The sequence below is a fragment of the Podarcis raffonei genome, chromosome 3 (genome assembly GCF_027172205.1).
Source record: "Podarcis raffonei isolate rPodRaf1 chromosome 3, rPodRaf1.pri, whole genome shotgun sequence".
Taxonomy (NCBI): Eukaryota; Metazoa; Chordata; class Lepidosauria; order Squamata; family Lacertidae; genus Podarcis; species Podarcis raffonei.
In genome coordinates, this window is record NC_070604.1 from 59,083,910 (window position 1) to 59,102,142 (window position 18,233).

Genomic DNA, 18,233 nt, shown 5'->3' on the forward strand with positions numbered 1-18,233 from the left:
TCTGGATTCTAGAATGTAGGTTAACCTGCTTTGGTAAAAAGGAACTACCACAACAGAATAGCAAGAAAGCAGGAAGTGCCATGTCAATGTCTACTGGTTATAGGTGCTAGATAAGCATTTCAGTTTTCATTCATGTGCATCCTAATTTTGTGATTCGACACATGTAGAAAATGTCTTGTAAGTCTGGCAAACTGAAAATCACGCCTGCCAAACTCGTGCTGGCCCGCAGTCTGAACATGTGTTGAACTATTCACAAAATGGTCATGTTTTACATCCACTTTTTGTTGAGTGCAAAAAGTCACTGTAAGAGTTGACAAAAAGGTTATGTGAAGTTACGAAGCAACTCTCGGGAAAAGTTCGTTGGGAAGACTGGTGGTATGCCATGACATTTGTGGTTCTGGGGCCATCACTGCAGCATAAAAGAAGAACAGCTGAAGAGAAAGACAAGGAAGATCAGCAGAGTGGAGATGTCAAATGCGAAGAAGAGGGAAAAGGTGAGGCAGACAAAGCAGCCTTCAGACAGTGAGGAAAAAGAAACTCAACAACAGTGGCCAGCAAAAACAGACTGAGGAACTGTGAAAGTTACTGGTTTAACAATGGTAACAAACTGTACTTTGATATGAACTGTAGCTTAGGACTAGGCTTATTTGTATTTGTTTCTCATACTTTAAGGAACTTACCCCAGATGTCCTCATTCACCCAAATCTGAGGATATAATGTCGGCTCTGCATTTGCGAGATATCTACTATTCACCTACTTCTTGGAACTCCCTGCTCACTGATATTAGGCAGGCAGCTTAGCATATTGTTTTCAATGCCTGCAACAACAAAAAAGTCTACCCAGACATGTAACTTCAAAATGTATTTGCTTAGTTGTATTTTAAAAAACTGTTGACTACTTATATTTTGATAATTGTCATGTAAAATTTGCCTTTAATGTTTGATTTTATTAGTATTTGTAATGATTACTTTATATTGTTTTATGTAAGCTTCTCATTTTGAATCTGAGACATTCTGAATGCAAAGCATGTGCTCTACCATTTTGCTACAGTCCCACTGTGATCTTCTGCTGATACTTACAGCAGTAATGAGGAACCTGTGTTCCTCCAGTTTTGTTGGGACTCCCACTCCCATCAGCCATGTCTGCATGGTTATTGGTCAGGAATGATGGAAGTTGTAGTCCAGCAATATTTGGAAGGCAACATCTTCTTCACTTCTGCTCTACAGCTTTTCCCCCCTTAGTCACAAAAGGTTGCTATTGCTGCACTCTCCAAGTTAGTTATAATTTAGATGAGCATTGCAGCACTTGAATATGGCACATAGCACTCATCATCACAGGGACACGTTCTGAAAAAGCTGCAATGTATATAGCTGATCTCTCAGTGAGTGGCCTTCATCCAACAGTTGTTAAATGGTTTTCGCTTCTTGCGGGTTCTACAAAAATAATCACTGTGCTTAGATTAATAAATTGCATCAGCTGTCTGGAATGTGGATTTTTAAAGATCTGAGCTGGTCTGCTTCAGCTTAGTGCTAACACAACTTTTCAGATGATTGTTCTGTACTAAGTTAGCACAGCCAGAGGCACACTGTGAGGGACACTTACGTGATAGCTGCTACAACAGCATCATTAGGGACAAATAATTAGTAATAATACTTATTTAAGAGAACAGTGTTTCTTTAATATAATTTATTTTATCAGCAATTATATGTTGTTTTTAGCAAAACCAAAGTGCCTCCCCTACAAATCTAGCCATATAAACAGGAGCGTGTCACATGTCAGCCTTCAGTTTATTTATTGTTTTCATCCTGTTCTACACAAGATCCACAGCTACACATACATTATTCTTCATGCAAAACAAAAACAAAAAACAAACAAAAAAGGAAAAGGAAAACTGGGCTATGCACCACTTAATTATGAAACTGGTATAATCAAACCTATCACCTGTATCTTCCTAGAACTGAATTTTGCTGGATTGTTCTGTACTGTTTGGGAGAGACATCTTTTCATCACTGAAAAACATCGAAGGGCCTTAAGGCTTTGGGGTTATTGTTCAGGACAGACTTCCAAGATCTTTCATCAACTATTAAAACTGGATTAGCACCAACAACTCATTTTACACTTACTTTATGGCCAATAGAAGCACCAAACATGTATTCACTGAGCATGAAATGTGGATATGCATTTCAGATTACCAAATATGTAACAATGTCTTCCAGATTGTCAGCAGTAATGTTCCCTGTAAAGATCCAAATGGGCTGGGCTTCACACATGTAAGAACTAAAATATAGGCAATGTGGTGTCCATAGGCCATAACCAACCCCGCCAAAGAGAGATACATTAAATGCCTTTTATGGCAAGCAATTTAGAAAAAGTAAGTAGAGCATATGGCAAGCCTACTCACGCTTTTCATGCAGGCAACTTGTTGGATAAGTGCGTGACACAGTCTCTCTATTCTGATACTCAAGTGAGGGAGGAGGCTAGGACTGCACAGATAGTACAAAAATCAAATAGAATGATTAGAACCTAAGTTTGGAAAGTATGATCTTGGAACTTCTATTTTCTCAAGACAGAGTGAAAAGTTACAAGAGGGCGCCTCATTGCTCTCCCCTTAGAAAATTAATTGATCTTCTGTTTATTTGCTTTCCGCTGGTTCATTTAATCTTAAGTGCTATCAAATGTTTACTTCTTTGTGGTTTTGTAAAACAACAAGAAGATAATCTTTAAGAAGAGGAATATAAACCTTTCAAGTACCAAGCTGTTAGATCAAAGCAAAGCTTCTGGCTAGAGCTTGTTTGCATGTTAATTAACACGGACAACTTCAGCTTTGCAAGAATCTAGCAACATAACTGTGTGGCAAACGTGTGTTTTACTGCATTGCTTCAGGAGCAAATTTAAAGCCAGCAGATGCTTTATACAGCCTGTGTGATTCTGCTTAGTAGAAAGTATATTTTAATAGACAGGTGAGACATCTTTCAGTTTTTTTTATTTTTTTTTAAAACACTCTCATGGATTGGCTACCAAAACCTGACACCCACTTAAGAACCCACATAGTGTAGATTTGAAAACAATGTGGCCAAGATTTGGTCTAATGACTTCCATGGTTCCAAAGAACATTCCTGCATTGATAAGGCAACAACACAAACAATATATGGGGAAGGTACAAGACCACAAGAACCTCCACCAACAACAGCCCATAGGACTATGTAACAACAGCCCATAGGACTATACTTTTCCACAGCAGCACCAAGCCCTGGTGTGCCGATAGGCATCCATTAGCAAAATTGCTTCCCCCAATGGATGAAGAAATATGCAGAGAGAGGCAGCACTGTTCCCCCTAGAATTTTAAAAAAGATTCCAGCAAAATCAGTGCAATAACAATCAGGCCCTACTGCTCTGAAACTCCCAGACAAAAATCTGCTGCTGGGATTTGTCTGTGGTTCTTCCACAGGCCTGCTGTAAGCCAGCAAGCAAGAGCCCCTGGCCAAGCTCCCAGGCACTGGGGAAGCTGCCAGCAGAGCTGCTAGCAACAAAAAACCCAAGAAACTGCTAGCTAATTTGCACAGAACAGCCCTCACAAAAGAGATAAACCCAGCAACCTTCAGTTCACCAGCAGCTTCTATACTTGTATCCTAAAATCAGCTTAAGCCAGAGGTTTTTGTCTCCATGACTCCCTTGACCAACTACATTCTTTCTGTGGCACCCCTGTGGGGCTCAGGAGCCCAGTTATGTCACCCCTTGCCTGCAGAGCTGGCAGCCTCTCACCCTTTTTCGAACTCTCTTGTGGAGTGTTCCCTCAGCCTCCTCTCCCCTCTCCGTGGGAGTCCTGCAGGCAGCCGCTGTTCCTCCTGCCCCAGAGAAAGGTGCCTCTTCACATTGTCCACAGGGGCCTGGGACTTGTCTGTCCATTCCCAACAGCAAGGGCTGGGCTCCCTTTCCTGCTTGCTTGCTTACTTCAAGGCCACCTCAGTTCCTGGCAACCAGCACCCCCTGGCCAGCCCCAGAGGCACTACTCGCCTGGGGAGCTTGTAGCCAGGGCTGCTGCAACAAACAGCTGGGCAAACCTTTGGGAGGCAGAGATACGAGAAGGCATCAGAGGAGGGAGGGAAGAAAAGAGGGACAGAGGCCAGAGTTGCCTAAGGCACCCCTGACCATCACTGAAGGCACCCCAGGGTGCCACGGCACACTGGTTGAAAACCACTCGCTTAAGCTATGATTATGTGGTTCTGGTGGCACTTTTCGTTTAATTACATGCAAGACATATTTACTTGTTTCAGTATTTATTCCAGAAGCCATATCCTTTGATTTTAGGCTGCAATCTTACAGTGTGACTTCTGAGCAGATATGTATAGGATTGTACTGACGCAAACCTATCAATACATGTTTTTGCTGCCTTCGAAAAAGCACATTATAATATTGTCACCTTGTGAGCGTGCAGCTGTAAAAAGTGGCTTAAAATACTTTTTTTAAAAAGTAAAATTGTGTTTGTTGCATATTAGTCAATAAAACCCTATGCATGCCTATCAAAAGTAAAAGTTACTTGCAGGTAAGTATGTATAGGAGTGATGGGGAACCTGTGGCCTTACAGATAGAATAACAGAATTGTAGAGTTGGAAAGGGTCCCCGAGTTGTCTAGTCCCTGCAATGCAGGAATCCTGCCCACAGCCGTCCCTGGGTAGGCTCAAACCACCAGCCTTTTGATTAACAGCCAGATGCACTGACCCATTGCACCACCTTAAGACAGGGAAAGACATGCTGTGGATGTGGAAGAGCACAATTCACATGCAAAAGGTCTCAGGTTCTGTTCTTCGATGTAGCTTTGGGAGAGGACCCTGCCTAAAACCTGAGGCAGCTGCTGTCAGTCAGTGAAGATAGTATTGTGCTAGGTGGAGTAATAATCCAGCTCTGTATGAGGCAGTTCTCTGTTACTGGACTCCCAACTCTGATCAGACGTGACCATTGGCTGCGACCACCAACATCTGGAAGGTTTGCAGACTTACGATCCCCAAGTTACAGGATTCCCGCCTAGCGGAAGCACCCATATTAAGAGCTGTAAAGCAGCAAGTGTAATCCTGATGACAAGACAGCAGGGCCAGATTTAGGTTTGATAAGGCCCTAAGCTACTGAAGGTAATGGGGCCCTTTATATGTCCAGGTGTCCTTTGTCAACAACAAATTGTTGCTGTTTTTGTGTTGTGTATATGCTATATGGTCATTTATGGACCTAATAGGTATCTAAAGCCATTTTATTTGTTTTTTATCTTATATTTTGGAAATGTACATCCAGGTTTTTTATCTTTAAATTTTTTTGGGGCCCCCAAGAGTGTGGGGCCCTAAGCTATAGCTTGTTTAGCTTATACGTAAATCTGACACTGATCAAGAGCACTTTGCATTTATATCTCAGCTTTTTCTTCAAGGTGGTGTGCGCAGTTCTTCCCGCCAGCGCACCCGGTGCTCATATAATCCCCCCAACTGTGAGGTAGGTGAGTCAAGTCCACAAGCAAGCGGAGAAAAAGTGCCCCGTGCGAGGGGTTCCCTTAAATCTATTACGGCATATATCTGTCCACAGACAAATATACGCCGTCTCCAAAGGGCAGGCCAAGTCACCAAGCCCTTACACGAATCTTCTAACAGCGTTGCGCTGGGGAGGGGGGGAGCAGGGGGCGTGGTCTCGGGACGCCGATCCTAAGCGAGAGGGGACTCTGCTCGGGCTGCATCCGCCGCGCGCGAGGGAGGCGCTTCCTCTCGTGAGGGGAGCGAGAAGAAGGGAGGCGGGGCCGTGCAGGCGGATTGGCTCGGCGGCGGCCGTGACGTCACCCTGCGCGCGGCGGCAGATTCGAAACTCCTCGGGCATAGGCGCGGCTGGAGCAGGAAGGCCGCTCTGCTTGAGAGGAAAGAGAGGGAGCCGCCGCCGCCGGGATGAAGAACACCGTTCCGCGGAGCACCGTGAAGAAGCTGCTGAGCAAGCACAAGCCGCACTTGCGCATGCGCGCCAACACCGACCTGCTGGTGAGGGGGGACGGGGAGCGAAGGCGGTGTGTGGGGAAGGGGAGGCCGCAAGAAGCCCAGTGGCCTGTCTCCGACGCAGGTCGGTCGGATACTCCCAGGAAAGCCTCCCCAGGCGCTTGCCCAAACCGCTTGCCCGCCTTCCCCACCCCCACGCCGCCCACTAGCTTGCTTATACCTGAAGGGTCCTTAGCGCCTCGCCGGTCGCTCTCCAGGATCAGGGACAGGCCTTGGCAGATCCCGGCGCCCCGTGAAAGGAAGCGGGTGTGTCTAGGGGACTCCGGTTATCCGCAGCTGGTGTTGCGGATTTCGTGTCGGGTGCTCCCACCCGTCGCCGTATGTGATGGCGCTTTCGCTAGTGCTGTGACGTGCCATCGGAGATAGAGTCATAAAATTGTAAGAGTTGGAAGGGACGCCAAGGGTCATCTAGTCCAACCCCCCGTGGCTCAGGAAGGGGTGTTTAGGGTGCCACCCAAGCTGTTTGGCCAAGGTTTTAGAACTCACGCCCATGAATTGTACAGTACAGTGGTACATCGGGTTATGTATGCTTCAGGTTACATACGCTTCAGGTTACAGACTCCGCTAACCCAGAAATAGTACCTCGGGTTAAGAACTTTGCTTCAGCATGAGAACAGAAATTACATGGTTGTGGCGGCAGTGGGAGGCCCCATTAGCTAAAGTGGTGCTTCAGGTTAAGCACGGTTTCAGGTTAAGAACAGACCTCCGGAACGAATTAAGTTCTTAACCCGAAGTACCACTGTGGTAGTATTATCTACCTTTCTTCGTTATTTCCTCCACTCCCCTGTTTGCAGCAACCAGCCGACACCAGTTTTTCAAAAGTTGTGTGAAACAGCCATCACGTTTTCAGTGTGAGTGTGCTATGAGGATGTTGACAGCACAGAAGTCAAGTAATATATTTGCATCCTTAGTGTAAGATTTAAGGAACATTAGTTTGTGTGGAGTGCTTCATTAATCAACAGGTAGTGGCTTTTAAGCATTTCTTTGGAAATAACACTGCACTCTTCTTTTAAAGGTACATTTGAATGTCTTACTGTTTCTCCATCGACTAGCTGTAGAAACCAGGACCAATGCTATTGCGGAAAAGAGCAAAACTATTAAATCTCGACATGTTCGCTCTTCAGCAAAGGTAATTGCAGTTTAACAGCTGAAATTCTTTATTGAATCTAAGTATTTAAACACTGTAAACACCTCACACATTAATACTAAATATCAATACTGATTTAATCAAATGGAAAGCAGAGCAATATGTTTGGTACCAGCTTGGCTGCATTAGCTGCCAGAAGGAGGCTTACAAGGTGTCATCCAACTGTCTTAGGGACTCCACTCTGGATTTGTGTAGGGTTTACTCCTTAGCCTTTTCTTCTCCTTAAGATATTCCACAAGGCAGGGGAGGTTTAGGTTCAGAGTTTTCCTTCTCATAGATGGGCTACCTTCCCAGGTTGACAAGCCCCATCTGTCCCTCGCTTCCTTCTACAAAACATGCAGAAACTGCCTTCTTGACCTTTGGAACCATGAGTAGTCTTGTCTGCTCAATCTACCAGAGTCTGTCTTCTCATGGAGGGGAATTCCCTCACTTACTGAGAGTTTGAGACCCATCAGCTACCCTCATCTGGTTCAACCGGCCATTTGAAGCTGTTCCTGGGGTGTGGCTGCTGTCACATGCTGACAGCTTCTAGGAGTCACAGTTGAGAGCTGAGTGCAGGGTGGGGACCAAAGGTGGACAAAGTACCCCAGAAGGAGCATACATATTATTATTACTCATAACTTTAAATATTCACATCATAAACTTTTATTATTAGAGAGGAGAGATAGTTATGAGTTTCTCTAGACGAGCTGAGGCTGTCATTACACATCGGACTGTACTGACTATTTTTTAAGTTAACACATATTCTTTTCTCAAAGTTGTACATAAAAGTACAAAGTGCCTTATTATACAGTGAAGGGAGGGGGGATTTCTTTTAACAGAACTTAAGAGCCAGACAGATTTTCAAGGAGTCTGCTAAGAGGGAGTAAGCATACTAGTAAAAGAGGGGATCTTTATTGGTATACTGTATTTTTCAACAGTTTTTCTCTCCATTCCCAAGACGTTTTGCTTAATTTCTACCCAGACAGCCTTGAAATACCTTCTGGTTTGGAAGCCCTTGGCCACAGTCTTTTAAGATCTGTGGTTGGCTGGTTGTAATTACTCACTAGTTGGAGGAAAGGACTCTGCATGCATAAGCTGGAGTGTACGCAGACCAACCTGATAACCAGCTATAGTGGTGCTCCAGTGTCAAGCTACCTTGGATGTTGTCATGATGTAGCTTTCTCTATTGCACAGCACAAGCTGGTGCTGAGTGAAGATTATGTGACAACCCTATCTCTGATAAATTGGAGATAAGAATACTGCTGATGGGATATATGGCTAGGCTGGAAAGGAAGGAGATGCTAAAGAAGCAAGAATAGGCAGCAGCCGCCAGGCTCTGTCCTTTGCAGTGGCAGTGCCTGGAGCATTAGAAGGGTGCAGGTTCCTGCAAATTGAGTTACTTTGCAAGGACATAGGCATGAGGCAGCTAGCAGCACAGACTGAAGGCTTTCTCTGCTTCAGACTTCTAAGTTTCACTCTCCAGGCTAATTTTTAAATTGTTAGCAGTACTAGATAGCTTCTAGTGAGGACTACCAGCTGCACATCTCCGGAAAGGTAAAAATGTCTACAGCCTCAGGACTGTGGGAGGAGTTCCTGACAAAAAGCTGCTACTTGCATGATCTCTGAAGCTGCTATTTGTATTTCAAGAAAAACCTCCTGAAAGGGTGTGACACAATGCTATTTTACCTGCTGAAAGATTTCCAGTGACCGCCTGAGCAGGAGAGCAAAAGCTCTGTCCACTGACCTTCTGAATAAGTCACTTTGCTCTTGTCATAGGAGAAGGGTTAGCCTGACCATGTCTTGGGAGGCTTATATATATTATTATTGCTGTTTGTGTCTTTTTCAGAGAGCTTGTTTTATAAAGTTGAAGTTTTCAGAATCTATTGGGCGGTTGTGCAACATATAATTTTGATTGAATTGCTCCCAAGTCATTGAATAATACTGTGAAAAAGTCTTGAAAAACCCTCATCTATGTATGCATATGCAAAGTTATAGCCGTCCTAGCTGAAATATGCACCATGTTAAGAAAAGGAACAAAGCAGAGAACACGGGCTGCCTCTGATTCTGACAGACAAAACTCTGGCTTACAGCAGCTGTAGTAAGATCATTTAATTTTTCTAGTTGTGTACCCACCCCTTCTTTTTTGTTTCGGGGCAGGGAAGATTTGCAGGCAGCGGAGAGGGGATCAACTTTGCTGATGGCAGATGAAAACTCACAAGGAGGCTCATTAAGTGCTCTTCCCCAAAAGGGAATTTTAGACAGGGTGTCATCATAGGGAAGCCCTATCAACCATTTAGTTTATTGATGCAAATCAGTTAAGTTGACTTTGTAGCAGTTTAGAAAAATGTGATATTCCTATTTTTTTTAAAAAAAGCCCTTTGATCTAATGCATCTCATGTTAAGTATTGGTCTACCTTTATTTGAAATAACAGCTTTATATATCTGAAGGTACTGTATTTTGTTCCCCCCTCAGATTGTTTTAAAGAAGAGCAGAGGCTAAAGTCAAGAAGTATTCCTTCATCCCCTGATTGATTCTGCGTAATTACTGTTGTACATGTGCTGAGGTTAAAATATCTGAATTTTGTATTTCTGTTTTTCATATTCATATTTTTTCATATTTTTCAGTAGATAGATAGTCAAAGCTGATGCCATTGTTATTTGCAGGAGCTCGCTACTTACTTTTTAATTAGGGCAATGTAATAAAACTGATGTGTATAATTAATACAATAGACTAATGCAAGTTTTAACCTTGTAATGTGTTTACTTGTTTATGATGATTAAGCAAGATGCCTTCTATGAGACTATGGCAAATGTTAGAAGCCACTTTTAATTCTCTATATAAAGTTACTTCTAGAAAAACAAAATATTTCTCTTTCCTTCTCTGAATGAATATTTATCAACAGGGTTGCAGTAAATATGCATCTTTTCACTTGTTTATAAACCTTTTTGGTTTTTGAGATTATTTTAAGTAACATCGCAAATAAAATATTACGGTTAAGCAAATGTTTGATGTAGGGGATTCAACCTGGGAAGCAGAACATTTACAAAACAGTTTGTAAACAGAATATGAAAACAAATGTTTCAGAACGATTTATAGCAATAAAGCTCTGCATGACTTCCCTCACTTGTTCATTTCACATGCTTTTCACTGTATAACAGAGTAAAAGGAGAGGTGTTTTAGACATGGTAAATCCTGTTTGGGCCGGTTGCAGCAGCAGTTCCTAGGAAAGGACAGACACTGATATATTCTTTCTCTTCCTTTACTGAAATGGCTCCTGGTGTTGGAGATGGCTAAAGGAATGGAAAACCCTGAAGTGTTCCCCTCACCCTCCTGTATTCATTTTTGGAAGAAGTAGCAAGTCTGTCATCTCTCTTTTTTTTACAGGAAAGATAGAAAAAGTGTAACTGGAAGCCTTGGTCCCTATGCCTGTATCTTTCCTTTCCACAGCTAACTGTACCCAAGAATACCAACCACAGGCTTCTACTTTCGGTCTCGTCATTCATATTTGGAATGCAAGTCTAAACTACTAAGTATAAATCCTTCAAAGGGATAGAAAAATTGCAAACATTTAAAACTCCCACTTATTACCAGTGTTTTGCAAAATGAAAGCCATTCACTTGCAAAACTTGTGGGTTGTTTCATGTATGCTACTTAGAAATATGATTAAGTACATTGTTAAGTCTCTTTTAATTGAATAGGGAATATACGAAAGCTTTTTTTTTTTGCATTGCCTTAGTGAAAGCAGAGTTTTAAAATTATTCTTTTTGTGTATTAGTGCTTAGTGTTTCTGTTTGAGTGAAATAAACTGTGACATAGACATTGCATCTTTTGGAAATTTCTTGCCTCAGTGAATGTTCCTTTTGTAACCATAAGATGGGGATAGAGTTAAGTGTCCCATTTATTTTTCTTCATGTGCAGGCTTCTATTTTATTAAATATGTTCTTTTTCTAGAATTAGCATTTTGCATTATGCTACTGGCAGTCATGATGTGTCCCAAGTTTTTATTGCTGACAGATGTGGGGCAATTAAGGGTTTCATTTTAAAGTTGTTCACGTAAAGGAAGGAAACTACTTTCGAGCTTTCATGTATCTTGTTAATGAAGTCTGAGTAGAGAGAAGCTAAATGTTCTGTGTTTTGACAGCATCCTGAAGACATTTCATTTTCTACACTAACAAGTGTCATCCAATCATCCAGAGTAATTAATCAACAATGGGTGATTAACACTTCAGAGGTTATGGTTGACATAAAATCTGAATGTATATTTTAATTAATAAGGCACTGGTTTCTGTATCTGTTTGAGAATAATTTTAGTATTGCATCTATAACATTGCATGTAACGTTGAATGAAAATTAACCTCCCCCTCAATATTGGAGGGGAGAAACTGTTGCTAAATTGTTACGTTGCCTGGCCCTGTAAATTCTTGGTGTTCTAGAGGAAATGTGCTATTGCTACACACTTTTATGTGTAGTAATTTTGCAATGAAGGTAGGAGGCAAATGTTTTAAATAGCTACTCAGCCATTGGGATGTAATAAATATCCCTTGGGAAAGCCAAATCCAGGCAAATACATTATTGGAGAACTGCTGGAGTAAAATTCTTAACATAACATTAAAAAGAGCCCTGCTTAATCCAACCAAAGGCCTATCTAGTCCAGCATCTCTCAGTGGCCAGCTAAATACCTTTGGGAAGCTCATGATGAGGACATAAAGGCAATAGCCCTCTCTCAGGGTTGTTTCCCAGAGACTGTTACTCAGCGTTATGCTGCCTCTGTTTTGGGAAGTATTATGCAGTAGTAGTTGTCCTCCATGAACTTGTCAAAACCTGTTTTAAAGCCAAGTGCATAGCCCTCAACATATCCATAGCTGTCAACTTTTCCCTTTTCTTGCGAGGAATCCCATTCGGAATAAGGGAATTTCCCTTTAAAAAAGGGGAAAGTTTACAGCTATGCATATCTTAGAGCGAATTCCATAGTTTCACCATGCTGCATCAAGAAGTACTGCCTTATATCTTTTTAGAAAAAACCCTCACATTTTGTTGGTCATTCCTCAGGCAAATTAGGCCCCTTTAACATTACTTTGGCAGTGTGAGAGATGCTTGGCTCTTTGTTGTGTCTTGAGGTTAATGTGAGAAAACCTTGACCATGTTGGAAGAGTCCAACCTGTGGGTCTTTTCAGTTTTAGTATTGCAAAAGCAGTACAGTAGGAAGGGTCTATATAATGAGAACTATCTAAGTGATACTTGACTGCACAATGATGCCGTGGATGCTGTCAAAACAGACGCTTTTCCATGTTCAGCATGCAGTGTTAAGTATGATCACTAGGTGGTAAGAATCATTGACACTATCTCTAAAAGGAACTGCTCTTAAAAATGGCCCTACATGAGGATTTTACTAGTGTTACGATTTCTAGAACTTCAGCTCCTCATAGAAAGGGTGACATTTACAAACATGGGTTCCAGATAAAGTGGTTGAATAAATTAGCAGGAAGCTGGTATGTAACTTTTCTGCCAGTTGGTCAGGACAGTATATAAAAGTATAAACTAGCATGCCACAACAATGGTCTGTCTATGGTTACCCAAATTCCTAAGTATCTGTTCTTTTGGAAGAGCTGTTAACCGTTACAAAAGGAATTTCCAAATTCTTCCCACTATTTTCTTACAGAAATGGGAGATCAAGTGGCACACGTGCCGCCAAATTACATGTGATGTTGGTCGCATAGCTCTGCCTTTAACTGCAGTGTGTATGTTTGTGTTTGATTACAAATAGCCAGTACTAGGCCCACAGACCAGGTTAGAACTCTTGCATGCTGTTACCAGCCTTCAATCCTTTACCCCACCCACTGTGGGCCTGATCTGCATTGCAAAATAAAGAGGCCAACCCCCCCCCCGCCCCCGGACCTCTTTTTGCAAAAACACAGGTAACAGTTGCCCAGAACCTGATCGGAGCTGGGCCCACAGCAGCAGCCAGAGTTAAAGCCCCCACATCGCCATGCTGGCTTTTTGTTAGAGCCCCAGCTCTTAAGGATTGTGTCATGAGACGAATGTGACATATATGTCTCCCCTTAAAACTCCCATTTCTGTTAGCTTTTAATGAAAGCAAAAGTATATCTAATAACAAGAAATCTTTAATTTCCTGGGAGCTCAAGAATATTGCAGCAATTGAGATTGTGATCAGCATATGTAGACTAACACTTTACTAAAATCCTCTTGAATATTGTATTTGAGGCACAATTTTATAGGAGACTATTTTGCATGATCCTGTAAGTCAGGAAGCATATTGCTGCTGTTGTGTTGGATATTTGACGTTTCTTGACATGTTAGTAGTTAGTGTCAATTGCTTTGAACAAAATTCTAATCTTGGGATACATTTGTTATTTTGCTTTTGGCAAGACAGATAAGGGTGTTGTATGGACTTCAAATACTGGACCTGGAAAGCCAAGGCAAGAGGTTATTTTTTCTTATCTGTGTTTTAAGTAGTGACTAGAACTGCTCAGAACACTTTTATGACCTTTTGCAATGTCAAAACATGAAACAGAGGGGAGGATATCCTATGGTTTATAGTGTTAAGGGAATTACCTCACCAGCTTGAAAGGTCAATAGCTAATGAACACCAGAGAAGAGTGAGCTATTGGAACCCTGCAGTCTACACAGGACATAAAGCAATGCATCATAGCTTTTTGATTTTTTTTTAAGTGCCCCTTTTATCAGCAAACCCTTCTCTGAGTGCTTTCGATAAGTTATTTTCCTTAAATTGTAGTTCATTTATTAGTTTCAAAAGAAATTAAAAGTTTGAAAATCAAACCTAGTTTTTAAGATAATAAAATTACCCCAAATGTATCCCTCCCATTCCCCTCTTCTTTTTTATTTTGAAGACAGTATGCCTTTGGATAGGGGCCCTTTTGTTTCCTTCTCTATTTTAATTAGTTATTAATAATGTTGGAAGAGAATGAAAAGTCTGTACTTTATAGTGACTTCTGTTATGAGACACCAGAATAATAATCACTCTCAACATTGAAATTAAGAGGCCTTTTTAGTCTTTAATTCTTAACATCTACAACTCAAGCAATATAATTTCTCATATTAGGAAGCAGTCATATAAATCAAGAGGCCAGAGTCTTTTGCTGAGCCATACTTCTGATTTTGCATCTTAATTCTACGTTTATGTCACAGATTAGGTTTACACTGAGAATCTTGCAGCTTCAATCCCCCAGAGATAGGCCTAGAGCCCAAATGCAGCTGTTCTGACAGTCCCATCTTGCCCATGGGATTTTCCTCAGCCTCACCCACTCACCAGCTGCAGCCCTTCTCCACAGACCACATCTCCCATAGGCCCTGCTTTGTACCCTCCTTGAATATTTTGGCTGGATGGAATATGTCATTGAACTTTGGTAGTGCTGCTTGCTTCCATGAATGGAGGATACAGAGGGGTATGTGTAGTAACTTGTCAGGAGCGAGCCAGCAATAAATCACACTGAGTAAGTGAATTTAACTTTATTAGAAGAAACAGGATTTGCTCAGGAATGCCAGGCCTAATGAGTACAGCAACTCTGCTTCAGTAGGTCTTGTCCCTGTGAGGCAGTTGTGGAGACTGAAGGTCCCCACCTTCCCACAGCTGCCTAAGCCTTCTCATCTCCCAGGTCTTTCCCAAGCAATCTGAGACTACAATGGGGTGGCTGCCTTTGCTCCTCCCGCTTCATACCTCTTCTGGTTCTGGGAAACCAGGCGGTAGGGGAGCTTGTCACAGCAAGAGGGGAGGAAACACCCTTGCTACTTCACCTGCCTGATTCATCTCTGCTTCTTGGCCTCCTCCCCAGCCTCCACTTCTGCCTCTTGAGTCTGGAAGGCCCTCTGCCATTGCCCCTCCCAGCTTAATAAACCCTGCTACCTTGTCAGCTTCTGACATCATCTCCTCTATCCCACCACCAATCCCTGGGCTCTGAACTTTCTTCGCTTGCGGGTTCTCCAGCTGGTGCCTCCCACCAGTGCCCATCCAGTCCATAACTAGTTTACTGCACAAAGGTAAAATATTAATCATTGCCCACTTTTACCTCTGGTACTGCTCGCCACTGGTATGTAGCCCTTAGAAAGTTACCCAGAAAGGAATTCAACTCTTGGGCTGAAAATCGTTCCCCATCTCTGCAGAAATCAGTCGTAACAAGTGGTTGAAGGAACTGCTCTTGATTGGGACTGAATTTGGGAGGTGCTTGAAAATGTAACTTGTTTGCCTGAGTAGTTAGTTCCAGTTCCCCACTACAGTTCTTGTGGTGATTGGGTCTGTTGAGGTTCTCCTTGCTTCAGGTGCTTGTGCCTGGTTGATACGCAAAGCCAAAAAGATGGCTCTTGCCATCTTTATTCAAGATCTTTAGCAGACTTCACATCTTCATTTAATTCCCTTTGGGAATTTGTATTGGCAATAAAAATATCGTATTTTTCCGTGTATAAAACTAGGTTTCCCCCCTAAAAATTAATGTCAAAAATTAGAGGACGTCTTATACATGGGAGCGTCTTATAGACTGAAAAAATGGTAGATCTCACTTTGCGAAGCGAGGTGGCAAACAGAAGTGTCTCTTTCACAAATAAAGTACTGATTGTGTCTTCGGATTAAAAATGTTGCAGTATAAGTATAGGTTATATTTGATCTTCAATACTTTTCACCGTGATCAAATAATAGATGGTGAACTTGTGGTTGGGGGGGTGGGGGGGAGTCTGCAGTAGAATATAAATGAGTCTTTTAACTGCAGGTTTTCTATAGCTTGGCAGATGTACTTGGCATTTGCATACCCAGACCACAAACTGATTGCTATGATAGGATTAGTTTATTCATATGCCAATACTCTTTTCTTAAAGGCACTTTCAATGTATTTTGGGGGTTTTCTATTGTTTGCTTAAGAGCACCACATGATAATTCATCACACAATGTGTAAGTGCTATCCAAACATCACAAAGGCAGTTCCAAAGTTCAGACATTTACCAGTCTTCCTCGTCTCAAAGCAGATAATGGCAAATCTTTATTCCATATTCAAGGCAATCAGAACTTTGGAGCGTCTTCAGAGTAAAAATACTGTGGAATCGAGCTGCAGGCCCTATGTTAACCGCAGCATAGTTAAGAGTTCACCTTATGTCAAAATTATTCTACATAATTTACAAACTATGACAAAATAAATATTTCAAGAGTCTCCCCCAAAGGGTAGTAACTACCAAAAATAACTAAAAGATAATAATAGCCAAAACACTTTCTCAGTTATTTAAATTCCATATTATGTACATTAGTGTCTGCCAGCTTCCTATTTAGATTGAGGCCCTGTAAATGACCTCTTTACTGATGAAGAGTGAAATGAAATTCAGCTCCTTTTTAAAATCCTGTGAACTCTGGCTTTTCTCCTCAGCTTTATTTGAAGGACATTTAACCAAGGGGAAAATATTACCTTGCTGCTTGTCAGTATGAATAATATTTGAATTTTTAATAGTTGTCTTATCCTTAAAGAATCCGACTTTGCAGTTCACTTTTTAGAAAGCTAGTTAATGTGACTTGCAGTGTTGCACTCTGCAAGGCCACAGTGCCCACAAGCAAATGAATCTCTATTAGCGCTTGGTAGATGTTTGTTTGTTCTCCACTCTAAATCTGGTGCCTGTATAAGCATAGCTAAAAACATCACCAGTGGCTGCAATTCATTATGGTGAATTGCATATACTATCAACCCTCCTGCACTTTGCACTTAAGGGAGATCAGATCCTCTCCATACTATTCAACGATTGCATGGTAATATGAGAGCCTCGTGCAGTGTTCCCATTCTCTAAAATGAGTTATGGTGATGCTATTTTATGTCTCTCTTGAGGTGGGGAGGGAGGAATAACTGCTTATCTATGAGAATCATATATGGGTGCCCCACTCTGATGTAGTGAAGGATCATGCTCTTGCAGTTTAATTCTAAGCTTGGATTATATCAAATTGTGGCTTTGTTCTAGTTGAAAATCACCAGTTTTATGTTGTTTGAGGGCTAGTAGGGTCTGATTTGACTGGGTGCCCTGACTTATGTTGCGTGTAAGTGCTGTTTGTTAGTGCAAAGCCATCATTGACTAGAATACCTCATTTACTGCTTGGTATTTATTGTAAATTGTTTACCATTTCTGTCTTGCCTTGTCCCAAAGAGCCCTCAAGCTGACTCAAAACAATAAAAATTGCAGTATTTAAAATATGAAGAAAATAAAATCAATATCATAAGAGGAGGAAATGGAACATGCGTTCAAAAAACTTTATGGAGGTAAAATATTCCAGAGCCAACATGACCACAGTAGTGTCTTCTCCTGGAGGATACTTCAGTTCTGACAAACATCCTAACAATGCCATTTTGATGTCATGCAAATTTGTGTTTTATAAGAAGTGCTGAGTGGGCTAGACCTAGTTTTTCCAAAGTCAAGCATCAGTAGCTAACACAGACAATTGTAGCCTTACACCTTTGAGATCACAGTAGAGTAAATTGAAAACTGACTTTTACAGGATTCAAGGTCCAAACTCTTTCTTTCATCATCAAAACTAATTGGTTGTAGCCATTTCATTTGTTGTAACACTTTAAAATCACCATGCCTTAAAGTAAAATGGCCTCAAAGTAAATTTCACATTTGTATCATGGGCTTTGTCCAATGGATCTCAGTTGCATATAAAGATTTGATCACATTTTATTCTTGTAAGAACTGTGAGATAGGTTAAGCTGAGAGAGAGTGAATGGATTAGATGAACAGGAATTTGAGGCTAATTCACCGTGGCCTTAAGATTAACATGTCTCTTCACCCTACGCTGACAATTAGTGTAATAGGGTGGTACCCTTCTGCTTTGTAGTAGTGATCAGTTTGATGACACAAATACCAAACCTTTCTCATAGAAGCTGTACTTAAATGTTCAGATAACACAACTTGCTTTCACGCCTAAAGCATAGAGACAACATGCTGCAACTGCTTCTCCTGCTCACTTTTTCTAGATTGAAAAATTCCAATAAACTATAAGGATCTGTTGCAGCATATGAATTTTCCACTGTTAGGCGCTAACAGCTTTATACAACAGTATAAACATTAAGTAGCTGGTTTTAGC

At 41.6% G+C, this 18,233-nt stretch overlaps 1 protein-coding gene across 1 annotated transcript; it reads left to right on the top strand.

The window, feature by feature from the left end:
• Positions 1 to 5,770: 5,770 nt before the first annotated feature.
• CENPW (centromere protein W) lies at positions 5,771 to 10,268 on the top strand. Its single transcript, XM_053381848.1, has 3 exons — positions 5,771 to 6,005; positions 7,036 to 7,149; positions 9,623 to 10,268. Exons 1-3 carry the CDS (start codon positions 5,916 to 5,918, stop codon positions 9,647 to 9,649), a joined length of 231 nt encoding a protein of 76 aa, XP_053237823.1. The 5' UTR covers positions 5,771 to 5,915; the 3' UTR covers positions 9,650 to 10,268.
• The last annotated feature ends 7,965 nt before the right edge of the window (positions 10,269 to 18,233 follow it).

Excerpts from the sequence above, each read along its gene's own strand:
- CENPW (XM_053381848.1), top strand. The coding sequence starts at position 5,916 with ATGAAGAACACCGTTCCGCGGAGCACCGTGAAGAAGCTGCTGAGCAAG. Across the intron at positions 6,006-7,035 it reads GCGCCAACACCGACCTGCTG|GTACATTTGAATGTCTTACT; the intron begins GTGAGGGGGGAC and ends CTTCTTTTAAAG. Across the intron at positions 7,150-9,622 it reads ATGTTCGCTCTTCAGCAAAG|ATTGTTTTAAAGAAGAGCAG; the intron begins GTAATTGCAGTT and ends TTCCCCCCTCAG.